The 22,503-nt window shown below is 40.3% G+C and overlaps 1 protein-coding gene across 1 annotated transcript; it reads left to right on the top strand.

Annotated features, from left to right (window-relative positions):
• The first annotated feature begins 872 nt into the window (after positions 1 to 872).
• Positions 873 to 21,214, top strand: arpin (actin related protein 2/3 complex inhibitor). Its single transcript, XM_061919908.1, has 6 exons — positions 873 to 1,037; positions 3,653 to 3,728; positions 10,840 to 10,972; positions 14,032 to 14,238; positions 15,829 to 15,992; positions 21,085 to 21,214. Exons 1-6 carry the CDS (start codon positions 946 to 948, stop codon positions 21,091 to 21,093), a joined length of 681 nt encoding a protein of 226 aa, XP_061775892.1. The 5' UTR covers positions 873 to 945; the 3' UTR covers positions 21,094 to 21,214.
• Positions 21,215 to 22,503: the final 1,289 nt, after the last annotated feature.

Genomic DNA, 22,503 nt, shown 5'->3' with positions numbered 1-22,503 from the left:
GTAATGTTTTTTTTTTTTTTTAGAGAAACAGACTTATTTCATACATACAGTACTGTTTACTATGTCTTCTTTGAAAACTTTAAACCTTTATTTATAAACCTTTATTTATAATATGAACATTTACATACAATCAAGAAATAAACAGTACAAAAACAGTACAAAACAGCGCCAGGGGGTTGCAATAAAGTAAGTAAAATAGAATACAAAAAATATATATACGTAACAAAATGTAAAGCCATAGGCTCACACAAGTTCCGTAAATAATCCAAATTTGGCCCACAGCATGTCTGTGTAAAAAAAAAAAAAAAAAAAAAAAAAAATATATATATATATATATATATATATATATATATATATTGTCTATTTGTCTGTTTGTAAATGTTAAAACTTTTAAATAAAGGTTTTAAAAAAAAATATATATATTTTTTTAAACCTTTATTTAAAAATAAATAAATAAATGTATTTATATGTATTTATTTAAAAAAAAAAATATATATATGTATATATACATATTTATTTATTTTTAAACCTTTATTCAAAAATGTAAACATTTACAAACAGACGAAAAACAATAATCAAAATAAGTACAAAACCAGTACAAAACAGCGCCATGGGTTTGTAAATTCAAAGTAACTAAAATAGAATACAAAAAATATATATATATATATATATAATTCACTTCACTATATATATATATATATATATATATATATATGTATATATATATATATATATATATATATATATATATATATATACATATATATATATATATATATATATATATATATATATATATACACACACACACATAATTAACTGTTTAGCATGTCATCTGCGCGCGGTGTCGAAATCGAGCGCACCTCTGACGTAATAGGAAGCGGAAGTGTTTGTTGTTTTTTTTTTACCTAAAAAGACGGAAAGAAAACTTGGGACTTCTGGAATATGAGTCGAATATATCACAACACTTGTTTGCAAAACAAAGAAGTCCACAATGAGACATTTGACAGAGCCTGGTCAACCTGCTCGTATGAAAGGTAGGGCCAACTTTGTAAAGTGACGTCACTTATCGTACTTATTCTTCAAGTTGTGTCGTGTAGTGTAGTTACACGACAACATTCCTCCATCCATTTACTACCGCTTGTCCCTTTTTGGAGTTGCGGGGGTGCTGGAGACTATTTCGGCTGCATTCGGGCGGAAAGCGGGGCACACCCTGGACAAGTCGCCAGCTCATCGCAGGTGCTGGAATCAGTGACGAATATAAAGGATGCGTTCATAGACCGTAGAAAATAACAAACTCATCCATCCATCTATTTTCTACCACTTGTCCCTCTATCTCAGCTGCATTTGGGTGGAAGGCGGGGTACACCCTGGACAAGTCGCCAGCTCTTCGCAGGTGCTGGAATCAGTATTAAGAATATAAAGGATGTGTTCATGGACCGTAATAAACAACAAACTCATTCATCCATCCATTTTCCTACCGCTTGTCCCTTTTGGGGTCGCGAGGGGTGCTGGAGCTTATCACAGCTGCATTCGGGTGGAAGGCGGTTTACACCCTGGACAAGTCGCCAGCTCATCGCAGGTGCTGGAATCAGTGTTAAGAATATAAAGGATGCGTTCAAGGATCGTAAGAAATAACAAACTCATCCATCCATCTATTTTCTACCACTTGTCCCTCTATCTCAGCTGCATTCGGGCGGAAGGCGGGGTACACCCTGGACAAGTCGCCAGCTCTTCGCAGTTGCTGGAATCAGTATTAAGAATATAAAGGATGCGTTCATGGACCGTAATAAACAACAAACTCATCCATCCATCCATTTTCTACCGCTTGTCCCTTTTGGGGTCGAGGGGGTGCTGGAGCTTATCTCAGCTGCATTCGGGCGGAAGGCGGCGTACACCCTGGACAAGTCGCCACCTCATCTCAGGTGCTGGAATCAGTGTTAAGAATGTAAAGGATGCGTTCAAGGACCGTAATAAATAACAAACTCATCCATCCATCCATTAATTTTCTACTGCTTGTCCCTATCTCAGCTGCATTTGGGTGGAAGGCGGCGTACACCCTAGACAAGTCGCCCCCTCATCGCAGGCGCTGGAATCAGTGTTAAGAATATAAAGGATACGTTCAAGGACCGTCATAAATAACAAACTCATCCATTTATTTTCTACCACTTGTCCCTTTTGGGGTCGCGGGGGGTCCTGGAGCCTATCTCAGCTGCATTCTGGTGGAAGGCGGTTTACACCCGGGACAAGTCGCCAGCTCATCGCAGGTGCTGGAATCTGAAGAATATAAAGGATGCGTTCATGGACCGTAATAAATAACGAACTCATCCATCCATCTATTTTCTACCACTTGTCCCTATTTCAGCTGTATTCGGGCGGAAGGCGGCGTACACCCTGGACAAGTCGCCAGCTCATCGCAGGTGCTGGAATCAGTGTTAAGAATATAAAGGATGCGTTCATGGACTGTAATAAATAACAAAGTCATCCATCCATCTATTTTCTACCGCTTGTCCCTAGCTCAGCTGCATTTGAGCGGAAGGTGTGGTACCCCCTGGACAAGTCGCCACCTCATTGCAGTGCTGGAATCAGTGTTAAGAATATAAAGGATGCGTTCAAGGACTGTAATCAATAACAAACTCATCCATCCATTTTCTACTGCTTGTCCCTATCTCAGCTGCATTCGGTCGGAAGGTGTGGTACACCCTGGACAAGTCGCCACATTCAGCGCCTCTCCCGAAAACCTCCCGGAAGAAATTTTCTCCCGAAATTCCGCCTGAGCTGGAGGCCACGCCCCCTCCAGCTCCATGTGGACATGAGTGGGAACACCCTGTTTTCCTTCCTCTTTCCTGTTATATAAACAGCTTGCCTGCCCAATCACGTTACAACATCTACGGATTTTAATAAAAAAGTGCACACACAAGGAGACGAAGCAGAAAAACGAGGAAGTAACAGCCATGGCGACGCCGCCTGTAATAGAGTGATTTTATGCTGTCTGTCACCATCTACTGGTGAATGTTGGCTATAGCGTTATGGGGTTGCTTTTTTTGATTGGCCAATGATTTACGTGTTTTTTTTTAGTAACCAGCAAGCACACTACAGTTAGTAGAACAATTGTGTTTTTATTACTGTGTATTTCTTAGGTGCCGTCTGAAATTCAACTATTTTTTGTTATTTATATACATAATAAAATAAATATATATAGCTAGAATTCACTGAAAGTCAAGTATTTCATACATAAGTCAAGTATTTCATACATACATATATATATATATATATATATATATATATATATATATATATATATATATATATATATATATATATATATATATATATATATATATATATATATATGAAATACTCGAGTTGGTGAATTATACTCCTCCCCTCTTAACCACGCCCCCCGCCCACAAACACATTCTTCCTAAAATCCCCTATTCTGGCTCCTACACATGCATTTTATGTTAATTGTTTATTCTTAATTGTCCCTAGGTATGCATACTCGCTTGTGACAAGTCTGAGTGTACCTCACTTGTCACTTAAAGTTGGGATAGACTCCATCTTTCCTGAGACTTTAATAAGTATAAACAATGGATGGAAGGATAATGTCACATAGGTCACAGGTTTTAAAGCGTTGTTTTTGTCCCTGCAGTGGCCAAGGAGTCCTTGTTGAAGGAACACTTGTGGATCTTTCCAGACATGTACTGACTGATGTCAACAACAAGAAGGTACTTTCGGTTGTACTGTTTATCACAGTACAAACCCCGTTTCCATATTAGTTGGGAAATTGTGTTAGATGTAAATATAAACGGAATACAATGATTTGCAAATCCTTTTCAACCCATATTCAATTGAATGCACTACAAAGACAAGATTATTTCTTTTGCAAATAATAATTCACTTAGAATTAATGGCTGCAACACGTGCCAAAGTAGTTGGGAAAGGGCATGTTCACCACTGTGTTACATTACATTTTCTTTTAACAACATTCAATAAACAATTGGGAACTGAGAAAACTAATTGTTGAAGCTTTGAAAGTGGAATTCTTTCCCATTCTTGTTTTGTATAGAGCTTCAGTCGTTCAACAGTCCGTAGTCGTATTTTACGCTTCATAATGCGCCACACATTTTCGATGGGAGACATGTCCGGACTGCAGGCGGGCCAGGAAAGTACTCGCACTCTTTTACTACGAAATCACGCTGTTGCAACACATAGCTTGGCATTGTTTTGCTGAAATAAGCAGGGGCGTCCATGATAACGTTTCTTGGATGACAACATATGTTGCTCCAAAACCTGTATGGACCATTCAGCATTAATGGTTTCTTCACGGATGTGTAAGTTACCCATGCCTTGAGCACTAAAACACCCCCATAACATCACAGAACACTTTTCAACTTTGCATCAGTCCATCTTAGATGAGCTCAGGCCCAACGAAGCCGGCGGCGTTCCTGGGTGTTGTTGATAAATGGATTTCGCTTTGCATAGTAGAGTTTTACTTGCACTTACAGATGTAGCGACCAACTGTAGTTACTGACAGTGGTTTTATGAAGTGTTCCTGAGCCCATGTGGTAATATCCTTTACACACTGATGTTGTTTTTTGATCCAGTACCGCCTGAGGGATCAAAGGCCCGTAATATCATCGCTTACGTGCAGTGATTTCTCCAGATTCCCTGAACCTTTTGATGATTTTACGGACTGTAGACGGTAAAATCCCTAAATTCCTTTCAATAGCTCGTTGAGAAATGTTGTTCTAAAACTGTTCAACAATTTGCTTTCAAATTGGTGACCCTCAACCCCATCCTTGTTTGTGAATTACTTAGCATTTCATGGAAGCTGGTTTTATACCCAATCATGTCACCCACCTGTTCCCATTTAGCCTGCACACCTGTGGGATGTTCCAAATAAGTGTTTGATGTGCATTCCTCTACTTTATCAGTATTTATTGCTACCTTTCCCAACTTCTTTGTCATGTGTTGTTGGCATCAAATTCTAAAGTTAATGATTATTTGCAAAAAAAAAAAAAACTATCAGTTTTAACTTCAAATATGTTGTCTTTGTAGCATATTCAACTGAATATGGGTTGAAAATGATGTGCAAATCATTGTATTCCGTTTATATTTACATCTAACACAATTTCCCAACTCATATGGAAACAGGGTTTGTACTTTAAAGGGTCATATTATATTTTTCCGACATTTAAAAGACTTACTTGTGGTCTACATAACATGTCATGGTGGTTCTTTGGTCAAAATTTGGCATAGATTATGACAAACATGGCAGATAGAACAGCAAGATATAGCGACATTAGCTCGGATTCAGACTCGGATTTCAGCAGCTTAAGCGAATCAACAGATTACGCATGTATTGAAACGGCTGGTTGGAGTGTGGAGGCAGATAGCGAAAACGAAATTGAAGAAGAAACTGAAACTATTGAGCGAATAGCTATTGAAGCTATTCGGCGTTCGCCTTCTAACCAACGATTGCATTTTTTGACCACTGAAGTAACTTGAATCCGTCTATTGGTAAGTATTTGTTTGGCATTAAATGTGGGTGGAGGGAAATGCTGGATGCAAATATAGCTACAAATGTACATACAGCTAGCCTAAATAGCATGTAACAATCGATTAGCTGGCAGTCATGTACGGAATATGTACTGCACTTTGCAATCTACTAATAAAAGGATCAATCAATCAATCAATGTCGTGACCAAATATGTCTGATTAGCACATAAGTCAATAACATCAACAAAACTCACCTTTGTGATTTCGTTGACTTGACTGGAAATGCATCTGCTTTGAATAGATGGATGGATGGATTGATGGATGGATGGATAGATAGATAGATAGATAGATGGATATATGGATATATGGATAGTACTTTATTGATTCCTTCAGGAGAGTTCCTTCATGAAAATTACAATTCCAGCAGCAGTGTACAGAGGAATTTTAATTGAAATTTAAATGAGTGTTGCAGGATATCCACACAGCTCTGTGCCATCTGTCGTAGCATTGCTGTCGTCGGTAAAATGTGCAGAACAAACGAGGGACTTTCGCATCTTTTGACACTGGTGTACTTGAATCCGTTGATTGGTATGTGTTTGTTTGGCATTAAATGTGGGTGGAGGGAAAGGCTGGATGCAAATATAGATAGATAGATAGATAGCTAGATAGATAGATGGATATATGGATAGTACTTTATTGATTCCTTCAGGAGAGTTCCTTCATGAAAATTAAAATTCCAGCTGCAGTGTACAGAGGATTTTTAATTGAAATTTAAATGAGTGTTGCAGGATATCCACACATCTCTGTGCTATCTGTCGTAGCATTGCTGTCGTCGGTAAAATGTGGAGAACAAACGAGGGACTTTCGCATCTTTTGACACTGGTGTACTTGAATCCGTTGATTGGTATGTGTTTGTTTGGCATTAAATGTGGGTGGAAGGAAAGGCTGGATGCAAATATAGCTACAGATGAGGCATAACGATGCAATATGTACATACAGCTAGCCTAAGTCAACTTTAATCCGTCCCTGATCGTGTTATTACACCCTCCAACAACACACCGACGAGGCATGATGTCTCCAAGTTACGGAAAACAGTCGAAAAAACGGAAAATAACCGAGCTGATTTGACTTGTGTGTGTAATGTGTTTGAGAAAATGGCGGATTGCTTCCCATTGTGACGTCACGGGTGAAATGTCATTGCTCCGACAGCGAACAATTGAAAGGCGTTTAAATCGCCAAATTCACCCTTTTTAGAGTTCGGAAATCGGTTAAAAAACATATGGTCGTTTTTCTGCAACATCAAGGTATATATTGACGCTTACATAAGTCTGGTGATAATGTTCCCCTTTAAATGTAAATATTTCTTTACTACAACACTTAGTTTAATCACTGAATTTGATGTGCTTATTGTACACAGCTTCAGTCACTTGCTCACCTCGTGTGTGTGTGTATGTGTGTGTGTGTGTGTGTGTGTGTGTGAGTCTCGCTGTGACAGTGCAAAGAGGAAACCAACACTCCTCCAGGCTGTAAATGAAATGCCTTGATTTACAGAGCGAGATGAAAATGTAAAATATGTCTGTACTATAATGTCAAGCTAGCGTATTTTTCGGATTATAAATCGCTCCGGAGTATAAATCGCACCGGCCGAAAATGCATAATAAAGAAGGAAAAAAAACATATGTAAGTCGCATTTTTGGGGGAAATGTATTTGATAAAATCCAACACCAAGAATAGACATTTGAAAGGCAATTTAAAATAAATAAAGAATAGTGAACAACAGGCTGAATTACGTACGTTACATGACGCATAAATAACCAACTGAGAAGGTGCCTGGTATGTTAATGTAACATATTATGGTAAGAGTCATTCAAATAACTATAACATATAGAACAGGGGTCGGGAACCTTTTTGGCTGAAAGAGCCAAGAAGCCAAATATTTTAAAATGTATTTCCCTAAGAGCCATATATAAATTTTTTAACACTGAACACAACTAAACGCGTGCATTTTTAAGTAAGACCAATATTTCCAGAGTATAATAGGTCTCTTATTCTTTATAATAACATTGTTATTCTGAAGCTAACTTTGGAGGGGGCGTGGCCTGCGGGCCTGCAGCAAAGCAGGATATTGCCAGGACCGGCCTCGAAATCAGCGACAGGTGCGTAGACGGCCCACCTGGGCCTTGTTATCTAATCACCTGTCGCTCTGTTATAAGCAGCAGCCAAGAGGAGAGACAGGGTTGGGGCTGGAGCCAGAGCGCGAGTGAGGACGAAAGAGAAAAAGACAATTGCTGGAAAGCAACTGAGAGAAAAATGAAAAAAAAACAATATTGTAACCCTAAAACAGGCTTTTGGTGGTCTGAAGAACCCCCAGGAGGGCAAGCCCCACACTAACCAATAATAAATAAATGACTTCTTACCATTAATGCAACGTCTTGAACATAACAAAAGCATGAGAACGTTTTATATTTTGAACGTTATTTTTAACACTGTGATTACAAGTGGAATTATTCATTACTTATCGTGTTAAGCAATGTAAGCTCAGATTTATCCGAGAGCCAGATGCAGTCATCAAAAGAGCCACATCTGGCTCTAGGGCCATAGGTTCCCTACCCCTGATATAGAACATGCTATACGTTTACCAAAAACAATCTGTCACTCGTAATCGATAAATCCGATGAAATCTTCTTCCTCGATGTCGTTTTCTGCTGCATATTTCACTACGTCCAGCTTGTAAACTGCAGTACATGATTTCCCTTTCGGTGCCATTTTTGTTCAGCCCTTATCAGTTTTTATAATTTACCTTCAACGATGAAATTATCCATTTTAATAGCTACGGCAGTAGCATATAGCAGTTAGCATTCCATGACCCACAATGCACTTCTGCCATGACACTCCCCCTGTCGAATTCTTATTGGCTGACGCGTGTGTGACGATTGCTGACATTTTCTTCGTCTCGTCCGCGAATGAGATAAATAATATTATTTGATATTTTACGGTATGTGTTGATAATATCACACATAAGTCGCTCCGGAGTATATGTCGCACCCCCAGGCCAAACGATGAAAAAAACTGCGACTTATAGTCCGAAAAATACGGTAATATAAATCACTGCAGTGTCCCAAATCCATTGTTAATGTTAATAAGCCAGTCATTTGATTCGGTTCATTGGTGAATATCACAACCTTGTTTTATTTTGATTGGTACACAAACATTTAACAATAGGGCTGGTCGATAATGGCAAAAAAAATATATCACGATTAATTTGTTTATATCATCCATCTATCTTCTTCCGGGTCGCGAAGGCAGCAGCCTAAGCAGGGAAGCCCGGACGCTCCTCTCACCAGCCACTTCGTCCATCTCTTCCCGGGGAATCCCGAGGTGTTCCCAGGCCAGCCGGGAGACATAGTCTTCCCAATGTGTCCTGGGTCTTGCCCGTGGCCTCTGACGGAGATAGATATCTATATATATCCACATTATTGAGTTATATCTTTATATTCATAGTCATATTTTAAAACAGCTAATGTTCTTCCATTTCTTCTCTCTGTTTGCCCACAAGTGAACTGCGTGTTAGCCTTGGACCTTAGGAATGTAGGGAGTAGAAAAACTCCTTCTTCTTATCTCATCCTGTGCCCAGCTGAGGAGGAACAATAGGCTTGTGTATTCGTTCTGGAGGGTGGGGGGTGAGCAAGGTAGTGAAAAAGACAGCGCTTCATAAGATGTTCAGATCAATTTGGGCAATGCGATTGAAAGGTTGTATCTAGATTGGTCTCCCAGAGCTCTGGAATAAAATATCAAAATAAGCAACTCTGCCTGGGATTCATTTATTACCAGCTTATGTGTCATCGAACCAACCTGGGAGGGGAACCGGCAAAAGACCGGGTAAAACGCAACACCTCCTACCAGTCGGACGTGCCCGAAACACCTCCCTAGGGAGGCGTTCGGGGGGGATCCTGACCAGATACCCAAACCACCTCATCTGGCTCATCTCGATGTGGAGGAGCAGCGGCTTTATATCATCCAATCCTATTTAAAATCACATTTTTATTTTTTATTTTTTTAAATGAATTGTCCCGTGCAGGATCATATAGAGTATCGTTGCATCTACAGATGTCCGAAAATGACTTTTTTGGCCGATTTGTCCAACTCTTAATTACCAATTCCGATATCAACCGATATCGATATATATACAGTCATTGAATCAACACATTATTATGTATAATTTTGTTGTGATTTCCTGCTGGATGCATTAAACAATGTAAAATGTTTTTCCAAAATAAATCAACACAAGTTATGGAAAAAAATACCAACATGGCACTGTCATATTTATTATTGAAGTCGCAAAGTGCATTATTTTTTTTTTAAATGCCTCAAAACAGCAGCTTGGAGTTTGGGACATGATCTCCCTGAGAGAGCATGAGGAGGTTGAGATGGGCGGGGTTTTAGGGGTAGGGGTAGCAGGGGGTGTATATTGTAGCGTCCTGTAAGAGTTAGTGCTGAAACGGATTCTGGGTATTTGTTCTGTTGTGTTTATGTTGTGCTACGGAACAAATGTTTTCCCGAAATGTGTTTATCATTCTTGTTTGGTGTGGGTTCACAGTGTGGCGCATATTTGTGACGGTGTCAAAGTTGTTTATACGGCCACCCTCAGTGTGACCTGTATGGCGGTTGACCAAGTGTGCGTTGCATTCTCTTAAGTGTGCGTGTAAGAGCCGCATCTATTATGTGACTGGGCCAGCACGCTGTTTGTATGGAGGAAAATCGGACGTGGCGACAGGTTGTAGAGGATGCCAAGGGCAGTGCTTTTAAGGCACGCCCCCAATATTGTTGTCCGGGTGGAAATCGGGAGAAAGGTTGCCCCGGGAGATTTTCGGGAGGGGCACTGAAATTCGGGAGTCTCCCGGAAAAATCGGAAGGGTAGGCAAGTATGCCTCCCACATATTTTGATCACGACATCTAGAAAGCAATTAGCTGCCACCTACTGATATGGAAGAGTATTACACGGTTACTCTACATTTTTGGATTCTAATGACTGGTTTGCAAAAAATATTTTTAACCCAATTTGGTGAAATTACATAATGTCCCACGGCCCACTAGACAATATATCCAGGTACACTAGTGTGGTTGAAAAACACTGCTCTGGCAGACCTGGTGTGTATGAAGTGTTAAGAAACTGAGTTACAGTGCCATCTACTGTACGGAGTTGAAACGACAGGCTGCACCCACTGCTGTGTGTTTATGAGCGAGGCAGTGACACTTTTATTCGTGTGGGATGTATCCAAAATGAATCTAAAATGCAACTGAAGAAAACTCATCACGTTTGCTGTGTTCTTTCGGCAGGTTCGTTACTATGTGCTGTACATCAAACCGAAACGCATCCATCAGAGGAAATTTGATGCCAGTGGGAAGGAGATTGCGCCCAACTTCAGTGACAGCAAAAAGGTCAACACAGGCTTCCTGTTGTCTTCTTACAGTGAGTAAGCAGTACTGCATTTTATTTCCTCGCAGCACCAGATGTAATTAACAATGCTGCCGCACCTTAAAAGTATGTAGGGTTTTTTGTTTTTTACACGAAAACAAATTTAAATAATATACAGTGGGGCAAAAAAGTATTTAGTCAGCCACCGATAGTGCAAGTTCTCCCACTTAAAATGATGACAGAGGTCTGTAATTTTCATCATAGGTACACTTCAACTGTGAGAGACAGAATGTGAAAAAAAAATCCAGGAATTCACATTGTAGGAATTTTAAAGAATTTATTTGTAAATTATGGTGGAAAATAAGTATTTGGTTAACCATTCAAAGCTCTCACTGATGGAAGGAGGTTTTGGCTCAAAATCTCACGATACATGGCCCCATTCATTCTTTCCTTAACACGGATCAATCGTCCAGAAAAACAGCCCGTAAGCATGATGTTTCCACCCCCATGCGTCACAGTAGGTGTGGTGTTCTTGGGATGCAACTCAGTATTCTTGTTCCTCCGAACACCACGAGTGGAGTTTATACCAAAAAGTTGTATTTTGGTTTCATCTGACCACATGACATTCTCCCAATCCTCTGCTGTATCATCCATGTATCCATTTTGGTATAAACTCAACTCGTTGTGTTTGGAGGAAGAAGAATACTGAGTTGCATCCCAAGAACACCATACCTACTGTGAAGCATGGGGGTGGAAACATCATGCTTTGGGGCTGTTTTTCCTGCTAAGGGGGAAGGACGATTGATCCGTGTTAAGGAAAGAATGAATGGGGCCATGTATCGGGAGATTTTGAGCCAAAACCTCCTTCCATCAGTGAGAGCTTTGAATGGTTGACCAAATACTTATTTTCCACCATAATTTACAAATAAATTCTTTAAAATTCCTACAATTTGAATTCCTGGATTTTTTTTTCTTCACATTCTGTCTCTCACAGTTGAAGTGTACCTATGATGAAAATTACAGACCTCTGTCATCATTTTAAGTGGGAGAACTTGCACAATCGGTGGCTGACTGAATACTTTTTTGCCCCACTGTATAGTATGAATGGACATAATGTACAGTGTTGGCGTTAACGCACTTCTTGAAAATCAGAAAGGACGCGCATTTCCGTAAGTCCGCACATTCTAAAAATTCAATTAAAATAATTAAAAATGTGGAATAAATAAGCTTACAGGTGAAATGTAATTTTGAAAAAGTTGCAATGTTGACTAATAAAAAAAAGTTGTTTTTTTCCCTTGAAAACTGCCATTGCTCAAAATATAATATTGAATCAATATCAATGTTATAATGAATTATTGACCTATCCAAGGCTCGGATTACTTCACATCAAATATTCCACTTTGTAAAATACTTTTTGTGGAAAATTTAGCATATTTGTGTGTTTGCCATTAAAAAAACAGTTTTCTTTGACAAAAAGGGGCAGAAAACAAACAAAAATATAACATAAAAAACGAATATTAGGATTCTCGATTAATAGATGAGCGACTAATACCAAAAGCAATCATTTAAAGGCCTACTGAAACCCACTACTACCCACAGTCTGATAGTTTATATATCAATGATGAAATATTAACATTGCAACACATGCCAATATGGCCTTTTTAGTTTACTAAATTACAATTTTAAATTTCTTTGGGAGTTTCTTGTTGAAAACGTCGCGTGTGATGACGTGTGTTTGTGACGCGTGTTTGTGACGTTATTGGTTGGAGGGGACATATTAGCCCAGCACCACACACGGCTAAAAGTAGTCTCTTTTCATCGCATAATTACACAGTATTTTGGACATCTTTGTTGCTGAATCTTTTGCAATTTGTTCAATTAATAATGGAGACTATAAAGAACAATGCTGTTGGTGCAAAGCGGTGGATTGCTACTGCCTTTTTTGCAACCGAAACACAGCCTGTGTTCCTTTGTTGGTTGTGAAGCTTTAACACCGAGCGGTCAAGCGAACATGTTTCTCTACGTCAACCAGCATGTTTTTGGATGGGAAAATTGTGATATTAAGTCGGCTCTTACCGGAGACTTCAGTGGATTACGGGACTTCCCCCTGCAGCTCAAAAAGGCAGCTGTGATGTTGGCTCCACCAATGGCTTCTCTGAGAGACACTGGCGTTCACTGCAGCCATTCGACTTTCAGGTATTACTTTACAATCTCACTAAAACACTGTTAAAACAATGAGGAGATAAGGGATCTTCCAGAATGATCGTAGTAAATGTGTCTAATTACATCTGAAACGGTCCCACTGCCATCGCCTGGAGCTGTTGCTTTTTTTTTTTTGTGCTTCACTCTAACTTTCCTCATCCACAAATCTTTTATCCTCGCTCAAATTAATGGGGAAATTGTCGCTTTCTCGGTCCGAATAGCTCTTACTGCTGGAGGCTCACATTATAAACAATGTGAGAATGTGAGGAGATGTCACGCCAAATTTCTTCCCCCTACAAAAACCTTCCCTCGGAAGACATTTGGCGTTAATGCTTGAAGGACCCCAATGAGGGTGGAAGGACCTTAAAGCAGCCCACTCAGCTGCCTGTTTTAAAAGCATTATAATTGGTTTGATTGTCATTGGTGAAAAATAACAGTGAGGAAAAAATATTAGCATTCCAGCATGCTAACCTTTCAATCTATTTGTGCTTCGCTAATTTTGCAGTTGTGACCCTTAAGAGTCATATAACTTGGTATTGTTCCGCTCTCATTGGGGTCCTTTAGGCATTGGAGGGGCTTCCGGGGGGAAGGTTTTTGTAGGGGGAAGAAATTTGGCGTGACAGACACGCGCACATCGTCTGCTACTTTGGGTAAAGGCAGGGCTTTTTTTATTAGCGACCAAAAGTTGCGAACTTTATCGTCAATGTTTTCTACTAAATCCTTTGAGCAAAAATATGGCAATATCGCAAAATGATCAAGTATGACACATAGAATGGAACTGCTATCCCCGTTTAAATAAGAAAATCTAATTTCAGTAGGCCTTTAACAATACAATCACAAAGGAAATATTTCTTACTTTATATTCTTATTGAAATAGAAATATTGAATGATGCAAACGTGTGTCTGTGCAGAGGTGGAAGCTAAGGGGGAGTCCGACGTTCTGTCTGAGCAGCAGCTGTCAGCAATCATACGAAAGGACGAGCTGGTTAAGATAACGGACAAGCACAGACCAGGTGGGACGTGGGCCTTTTGGTACCCAGAGTCTGACATGGACAACACAGAGCTGGAGATGGAAACTGATATCCGACTGAAGACCAGCGGAAACAGTCCATTCATATGTGAGTCTTGCTGGTATTTTTCCAGCACATTTTAAGGTAAACCCTGCTTTATGAAGTATTGGATGCATGGTTTCTATTACGGTAATGTTGAATTGAACGTAGACCATTCATCGGTAGTGCGCCTTATAATCCGGTGCACGCTATGATCCGGAAAATACGGTACTACAGTGGGGCAAAAAAGTATTTAGTCAGCCACCGATTGTGCAAGTTCTCCCACTTAAAATGATGACAGAGGTCTGTGATTTTCATCATAGGTACACTTCAACTGTGAGAGACAGAATGTGGAAAAAAAAAATCCAGGAATTCACATTACAGGAATTTCAAATAATTTATTTGTAAATTATGGTGGAAAATAAGTATTTGGTCAACCATTCAAAGCTCTCACTAATGGAAGGAGGTTTTGGCTCAAAATCTCACGATACATGGCCCCATTCATTCTTTCCTTAACACGGATCAATCGTCCTGTCCCCTTAGCAAAAAAAAAAAAACAGCCCCAAAGCATGATGTTTCCACCCCCATGCTTCACAGTAGGTGTGGTGTTCTTGGGATGCAACTGAGTATTCTTCTTCCTCCAAACACGACGAGTTGAGTTTATACCAAAATGGATACATGGATGATACAGCAGAGGATTGGGAGAATGTCATGTGGTCAGATGAAGCCAAAATAGAACTTTTTGGTATAAACTCAACTCGTCGTGTTTGGAGGAAGAAGAATACTGAGTTGCATCCCAAGAACATCATACCTACTGTGAAGCATGGGGGTGGAAACATCATGCTTTGGGGCTGTTTTTCTGCTAAGGGGACAGGACGACTGATCCGTGTTAAGGAAAGAATGAATGGGGCCATGTATCGTGAGATTTTGAGCCAAAACCTCCTTCCATCAGTGAGAGCTTTGAAGATGAAACGTGGCTGGCTCTCCCAGCTTGACAATGATCCCAAACACACCACCCGGGCAATGAAGGAGTGGCTCCGTAAGAAGCATTTGAAAGTCCTGGAGTGGCCTAGCCAGTCTCCAGACCTCAATTCCTTAGAAAATCTGTGGAGGGATTTGAAAGTCCAAGTTGCTCGGCGACAGACCCAAAACATCACTGCTCTCGAGAAGATCTGCATAGAGGAATGGGCCAAAATACCAGCTACTGTGTGTGCAAACCTGGTAAAGACCTATAGTAGTCGTTTGACCTCTCTTATTGCCAACAAAGGTTATATTACAAAGTATTGAGTTAAATTTTTGGTATTGACCAAATACTTATTTTCCACCATAATTTACAAATAATTTTTTAAAATTCCTACAATGTGAATTCCTGGATTTTTTTCCCACATTCTGTCTCTCACAGTTGAAGTGTACCTATGATGAAAATTACAGACCTCTGTCATCATTTTAAGTGGGAAAACTTGCACAATCAGTGGCTGACTAAATACTTTTTTGCCCCACTGTACATGAAGTTACTTGTTTTTTTCAATTCTTTACTATTTGCCTGTAAATCGAGAATCGATTCTGAATCAAAATCGTCACCCAACGAATAGTAATCAGATTTTTAATCGCTGAAAGATTTGCATCCTTTTTTTTGCTTCACGTGTCCGTGTTTGTCAGTCTCTTTAGCAACAGTGGACAGCGGCACTGTGACCAAGTGCAACTTCGCTGGAAGTGCAAAGGTTGGGGCGTCGTGGACGGACAAGATCATGGCCAATAAAGCTGGAACAGTCAGCACCCAGAACCCTAAAGGAGAAGGAGAAGGAGCCCAGGAGGATGAATGGGTGAGAAATCATGTCACCCGATATTTTGTGAAGTGAATTGAAGTGAATTATATTTATATAGCGCTTTTCTCGAGTGACTCAAAGCGCTTTACTTAGTGAAACCCAATATCTAAGTTACATTCAAACCAGTGTGGGTGGCACTGGGAGCAGGTGGGTAAGTGTCTTGCCCAAGGACACAACGGCAGTGACTAGATGGTGGAAGCGGGATTCGAACCTGCAACCCTCAAGTTGCTGGCACGGCCACTCTACCAACCGAGCTATACCGCCCCAGAATAATTGTGCTGAATAACAACTAAAAGGAACACAGTAGGTGATATTTTAAATGATATCTACAAATAAAGGTGGTGTAACTGCATCAGGGGTGCAGAAACTACTAGAAAAATCAATTTTGCTAAAAAAATTGTGTGTGAATTCCGCAAATGGAAACGGCACATCTACCAGTTCGCACGCTCGCCATTTAGCATCAGGGATTAAAAAAATATGACTCTTAGGTAGACACTTGTGAGTGTTAAAATGAATATGGCAAAGCAAGTTTATTTATAGCGCACAATTCGTACAGAAAATTACTAGAAGGCAAAGAAAAACATTTAAATGAAATAATCATAATTTAGATTAAAATCAAGCAGCACGGCGGTAGAAGGGTTAGTGCATAGTGCATGTGCCTTACAATACGAAGGTCCTGTGTTCAATCCCGGGCTCGGGATCTTTCTGTTTGGAGTTTGCATGTTCTCCCCGTGACTGCGTGGGTTCCCTCCGGGTATTCCGGTTGATTGGCAAAATTAAATTGGCCCTAGTGTGTGAATGTGGGTGTGAAAGTAGTCTTGTCTATCCGTGTTGGCCCCTGCGGTGCCACTCAGCCACAGCTGAGGGGAAAAACACTCAAGGATAACAGCAGGAAATAAAGACAAGATAAGAGCGCTGACAGGAAATAAGACAAACACAGAGGAAAAACTAAAAAATGATCAAAATGTCAGGTACAAACCTGACAGGAACTAATCATTTTTAAATAGGGATGTCCGATAATATTGGACTGCCGATATTATCGGCCGATAAATGCTATAAAAGTCAATATCGGAAATGAACGGTATCGGTTTTTATAAAATAACAATTTATGAATTTGTCAAACGCCGCTGTGTACACAGACGTAGGGAGAAATACAGAGCGCAAATATATCTTAAAGGAACTTCCTTGGCGCGCTGGCTCAGTCATATAACATCAACGGCTTTATGCAACAGCCATACAGGTCACACTGAGGGTGCCCGTATAAACAACTTTAGCACTGTTACAAATATGCGCCACACTGTGAACCCACACCAAACAAGAATGACAAACACATTTCGGGAGAACAACCGCACCGTAACACAACATAAACACAACAGAACAAATACCCAGAACCCCTTGCAGCACTAACTCTTCCGGGACGCTACAATATACACCCCCAACCCACACTTTGTTATACTTTCATGTATAAAGTTGTTGAAATAATCCTAACATACAAGTAAACAGGTCTCTAAACATCCATCTATCCATCCTCTCAGGGTCGTATATCCCAGCTGCACTCGGGCAATCATTTTCAAACAGTAATAAAGAAATTGAAACAAAACTACCATAAAGAAAGAATAAACAAAAAAAATTTAAACATGTGCAAGAGATAATAGAAAATAGCATCATATTTTTTATTTTTGTGTTTGATAGAGAAAGTCTTCATAATGTCTTTTAGAATGTGGATTGTTCTCATCACCTTCTTCTTAGTCATTAGTGAACGCTGACGCAAAGCTCGATTTTTTTTGGGGTGAAGCGCACGAAAAGATCTGCGGTTATTATGGGTCTACTGAAAATGTGACCAAATTTGCTGGGTCAAAAGTATACATACATCATCGTTAATATTTAGTTACATATCCCTCGGCAAGTTTCACTGCAATAAGGCGCTTTTGGTAGCCATCCACAAGCTTCTGGCAAGCTTCTGGTTGATTTTTTGACCACTCCTCTTGACAAAATTGGTGCAGTTCAGCTAAATGTGTTGATTTTCTGACATGGACTTGTTTCTTCAGCATTGTCCACATGTATCTCAATGGGGTTTAAGTCAGGACTTTGAGAAGGCCATTCTAAAACCTTAAAGGCCTACTGAAATGAGATTTTCTTATTTAAACGGGGATAGCAGGTCCATTCTATGTGTCATACTTGATCATTTCGCGATATTGCCGTAGAGAACATCGACGATAAAGTTTGGAACTTTTGGTCGCTAACAGAAATGCCCTGCCTTTACCGGAAGTCGCAGACGATGACGTCACATGTTGATGGCTCCTCACATATTCACATTGTTTTTAATGGGAGCCTCCAACAAAAACGACGATTTCCCCATTAATTTGAGCGAGGATGAAAGATTCGTGTTTGAGGATATTGATAGCGACGGACTAGAAAAAAATATAACGCGATTGCATTGGGACGGATTCAGATGTTTTTAGACACATTTACTAGGATAATTCTGGGAAATCCCTTATCTTTCTATTGTGTTGCTAGTGTTTTAGTGAGTTTAATAGTACCTGATAGTCGGAGGGGTGTGTCCACGGGTGTCTTGACGCCAATGTCTCAGGGAAGTCGACGGCAGCTTCATGGACGGCACAAGCTCAGCTGATCTCCGGTAAGAAGCGACTTTTTACCACAATTTTCTCACCAAAACCTGCTGGTTGACATTCGGTCGGGATCCATGTTCGCTTGACCGCTGTGATCCATAGTAAAGTTTCACCTCTGGGAATTTTAAACAAGGAATCACCGTGTGTTTGTGTGGCTAAAGACTAAAGCTTCCCAACTCCATCTTTCTACTTTGACTTCTCCAATATTAATTGAACTAATTGCAAAAGATTCAGCAACACAGATGTCAAAAATACTGTGTAATTATGCCGTTAAAGCTGACGACTTTTAGCTGTGTGTGTGTGTGCAGCGCTCATATGCGACGTTTTCAAGAAGAAACTCCCGGGAAATTTAAAATTGCAATTTAGTAAACTAAAAAGGCCGTATTGGCACGTGTTGCAATGTTAATATTTCCTCATTGATATATAAACTATCAGACTGCGTGGTGGGTAGTAGTGGGTTTCAGTAGGCCTTTAATCCTAGCCTGAATTAGCCTTTCCTTTACCACTTTTGATGTGTGTTTGGGGTCATTGTCCTGTTAGAACACCCAACTGCGCCCAAGACCCAACCTCCGGGCTGATGATTTTAGGTTGTCTTGAAGAATTTGGAGGTAATCCTCCTTTTTCATTGTCCCATTTACTCTCTGTAAAGCACCTGTTCCATTGGCAGTAAAACAGGCCCAGAGCATTATACTACCGCCACCATGCTTGACGGTAGGTATGGTGTTCCTGGGATTAAAGGCCTTACCTTTTCTCCTCCAAACATATTGCTGGGTACTGTGGCCAAACAGCTCAATTTTTGTTTCATCTGACCACAGAGCATTCCTCCAGAAGGTCTTATGTTTGTCCGTATGATCAGCAGCAAACTTTAGACAAGTCTTAAAGTGTCGCTTCTGGAGCAAGGGCTTCCTTGCATGGTAGCCTCTCAGTCCATGGCGATGCAAAACACACTTGACTGTGGACACTGACACCTGTGTTCCAGCAGCTTCCAACTCATTGCAGACCTGCTTTTTGGTGGTTCTCAGTTGACTCTTGACCATCCAGACCAATTTTTTTCTCAGCAACAGGTGATAGCTTGCGTTTTCTTCCTGATCGTGGCAGTGACAAAACTGTGCCATGTACTCTATACTTTTGAACAATTGTCTGCACAGTTTCTGTCGGGACCTTAGGCTGCTTTGAAATGGCTCCAAGTAACTTTCCTGGCTTGTTCAAGTCAATGATTAGTTTTTTTCAGATCCGTGCTGAGTTCATTTGACTTTCCCATTGTTGCGTTTGTAAGTGTTTAATGACTACATCACATCAGCCCTATTTAAATGGGCTCAGAGAAGTCAACAGGTGTCGTCAATCATAATCACGCACATGAAGTTAAGAGGCCATGCCATGAAGCTAATTTGATGTGATTGGAACTTTTGTACATCACCAAAAATGATAATGAATGTTGCTGTGTGTATCATTTTGACCCAGCAGATTGGGTCACATTTTCAGTAAACACCACTTAAAGACGTTCTCCCTCCTTATTCTCTGCTCTGTCGTGCAGACATGCTCGTGAATGTTTTAATGCTTGAAAAGTGTTTATGCATCTTAAACCTCCATTTATGTTCCAACACATTTACCCTAACACATTAATCTTTGAGAGTCATACCTGACACATTTTTGTTTGTAAAAGAGAGCCGATGAGCGATTCTCATCACACTTAAACATCTCTAACATGTTAATGCAAAGTTCTTGTTTTTTCTAGATCAGCATTGTAAGATTTGGTAGAATTGCATCCAACAAGCTAGCACAGAGTACCAAAAGTGTTAGGGCAGTTAGTGTCAAGTTCAAACACTGATGACATCTATTAAACAAGGCAAGAAGCAAAGAATCAATCAGAGACAAAATTAAATTTGGCTCAATTTGAGGAGAAACGTCTGGTCTGTACTCTGGCGAAAGATTGCACGCCTCATCCTTTATTTGGACTTTCCCTGATCACACGTTAACAGCTGCTTCCAAAGGGACGGGGGGTCGTAAACAAGGTCATAAAAGAGTTCAAAGAAGAGGTTCGTAAAAAAGGTTCAAAAAGAGGTTTGTAAAAGAGGTCGTCTGGAATCTGGCCCGATCCTGCCTTCTCTCCGTTTTGTAGTTCTTGGGTTAAAACAATATCTTTCTGTTGATTACAAGACATGAAAGAAATAGAAACACCTTCATGTTGCTTCCCCCCTACACAGTGGAGTTTTACAAGCCTTCTTCTTTTTAGGTTCAAAGACAGCTTTTGATCTTCTCGATGGGAACTCATTTCAACACAAAGTTTTTGTGATAACTTAGATCAAATTATTCTAACAGTTAGTGTTTTCTTTTATTCTAACGTTTAAATAAACACATGCATTTTTACATCAGTAATATAGCTCAATTGATAACCGAATGCTAACAGATAGCAAGATATTCCTGAGCAAATAGTAATAAAATGTTTCTTTTTCCTTTAGGATGACTGAAGAAAATGCCTTTTCCCCATCTTCAGAATCTCCACGTGCATATACTTTTGGGTCTTGGGTCTTCTCCATTGCTTAAAGATGTAAGTGTCCTGGCAGTAAAGCTGGCGTAGTTTTGTACTCATTTGGTCTTTCCTGTCCACATGTTTGTCATTATTTCATGTTTTTTTATTTCTGGATTATTTGTTGACATTCTGTTTTTCTGACTGCCATGAAAACCTATTTGCAGTTCATATTCTCAGGGCACTCATTTGATCCCAACTGGATTGTTCAGTTTTGTCTTGGAAGAGGTTTCACCTCTGATCCAAGTAGGCTTCTAGTCTCGAAGCTGTTTATTTTTCAACACAAGGAAGTAGGGTTGTACGGTATACCGGTATTAGTACAATACCACAAAATTAATTAATCATCTTCTGTACTATACCCATACTTGCCAAACCTCCTGATTTTCCCGGGAGACTCCCGAATTTTAGTGCCCCTCCCTTTCTCAACCATTCTTCCGGATTTCTCCCGGTTTCCACCCGGACAACAATATTGGGGGCGTGCCTTTAAGCCACTGCCTTTAGCGTCCTCTACAACCTGTCATAATATATGCGGCTTCTACTCACACACGAGTGAATGTAAAGCATACTTGGTCAACAGCCATGCAGGTCACACTGAGGGTGGCCATGTAAACAACTTGAACACTGTTACAAATATGCGCCACACTGTGAACCCACACTAAACAAGAATGACAAAACGCATTTCGGGAGAACATCCGCACCGTAAAACAACATAAACACAACAGAATAAATACCCAGAACCTCTCGCAGCACTAACTCTTCCGGGACGTTACAATGTACACCCCCTGCATATTCGGTACTATACCCATACTTGCCAAACCTCCCGATTTTCCCGGGAGACTACCGGATTTCAGTGTCCCTCCCATTCTCAGCCATTCTCCCGAATTTCTCCCGATTTCCACCCGGGCAACAATATTGGGGGCGTGCCTTTAAGGCACTGCCTTTAACGTCCTCTACAACTGGTCGTCCTCTACAACCTGTCATAATATATGCGGCTTCTACTCACACATAAGTGAATGTAAAGAATCCTTGATCAACAGCCATGCAGGTCACACTGAGGGTGGCCATATAAACAACCTGAACACTGTTACAAATATGCGCCACACTGTGAACCCACACCAAACAAGAATGACAATACACATTTGGGAGAACATCCACCACCCATCTCCCGAATTCGGAGGTCTCAAGGTTGGCCAGTATGACTATACCGTCTCTAAAAAGTACCGATCCCCCAAATCGTCGTCACATCATGTCGTTGCTCGTTTATAAGCAGACGAGCATGTTCGGCAGCGCACAATCACGGAGTACTTACAAGCAGACACAGTGTGTAGACAGAAAAGGGAGAACAGACGCA

This window comes from Nerophis ophidion, linkage group LG14 (genome assembly GCF_033978795.1).
Source record: "Nerophis ophidion isolate RoL-2023_Sa linkage group LG14, RoL_Noph_v1.0, whole genome shotgun sequence".
NCBI lineage: Eukaryota > Metazoa > Chordata > Actinopteri > Syngnathiformes > Syngnathidae > Nerophis > Nerophis ophidion.
The sequence above is the reverse complement of the archived record's forward strand: the minus strand, read 5'-3'. Positions and strand labels throughout refer to the sequence as shown.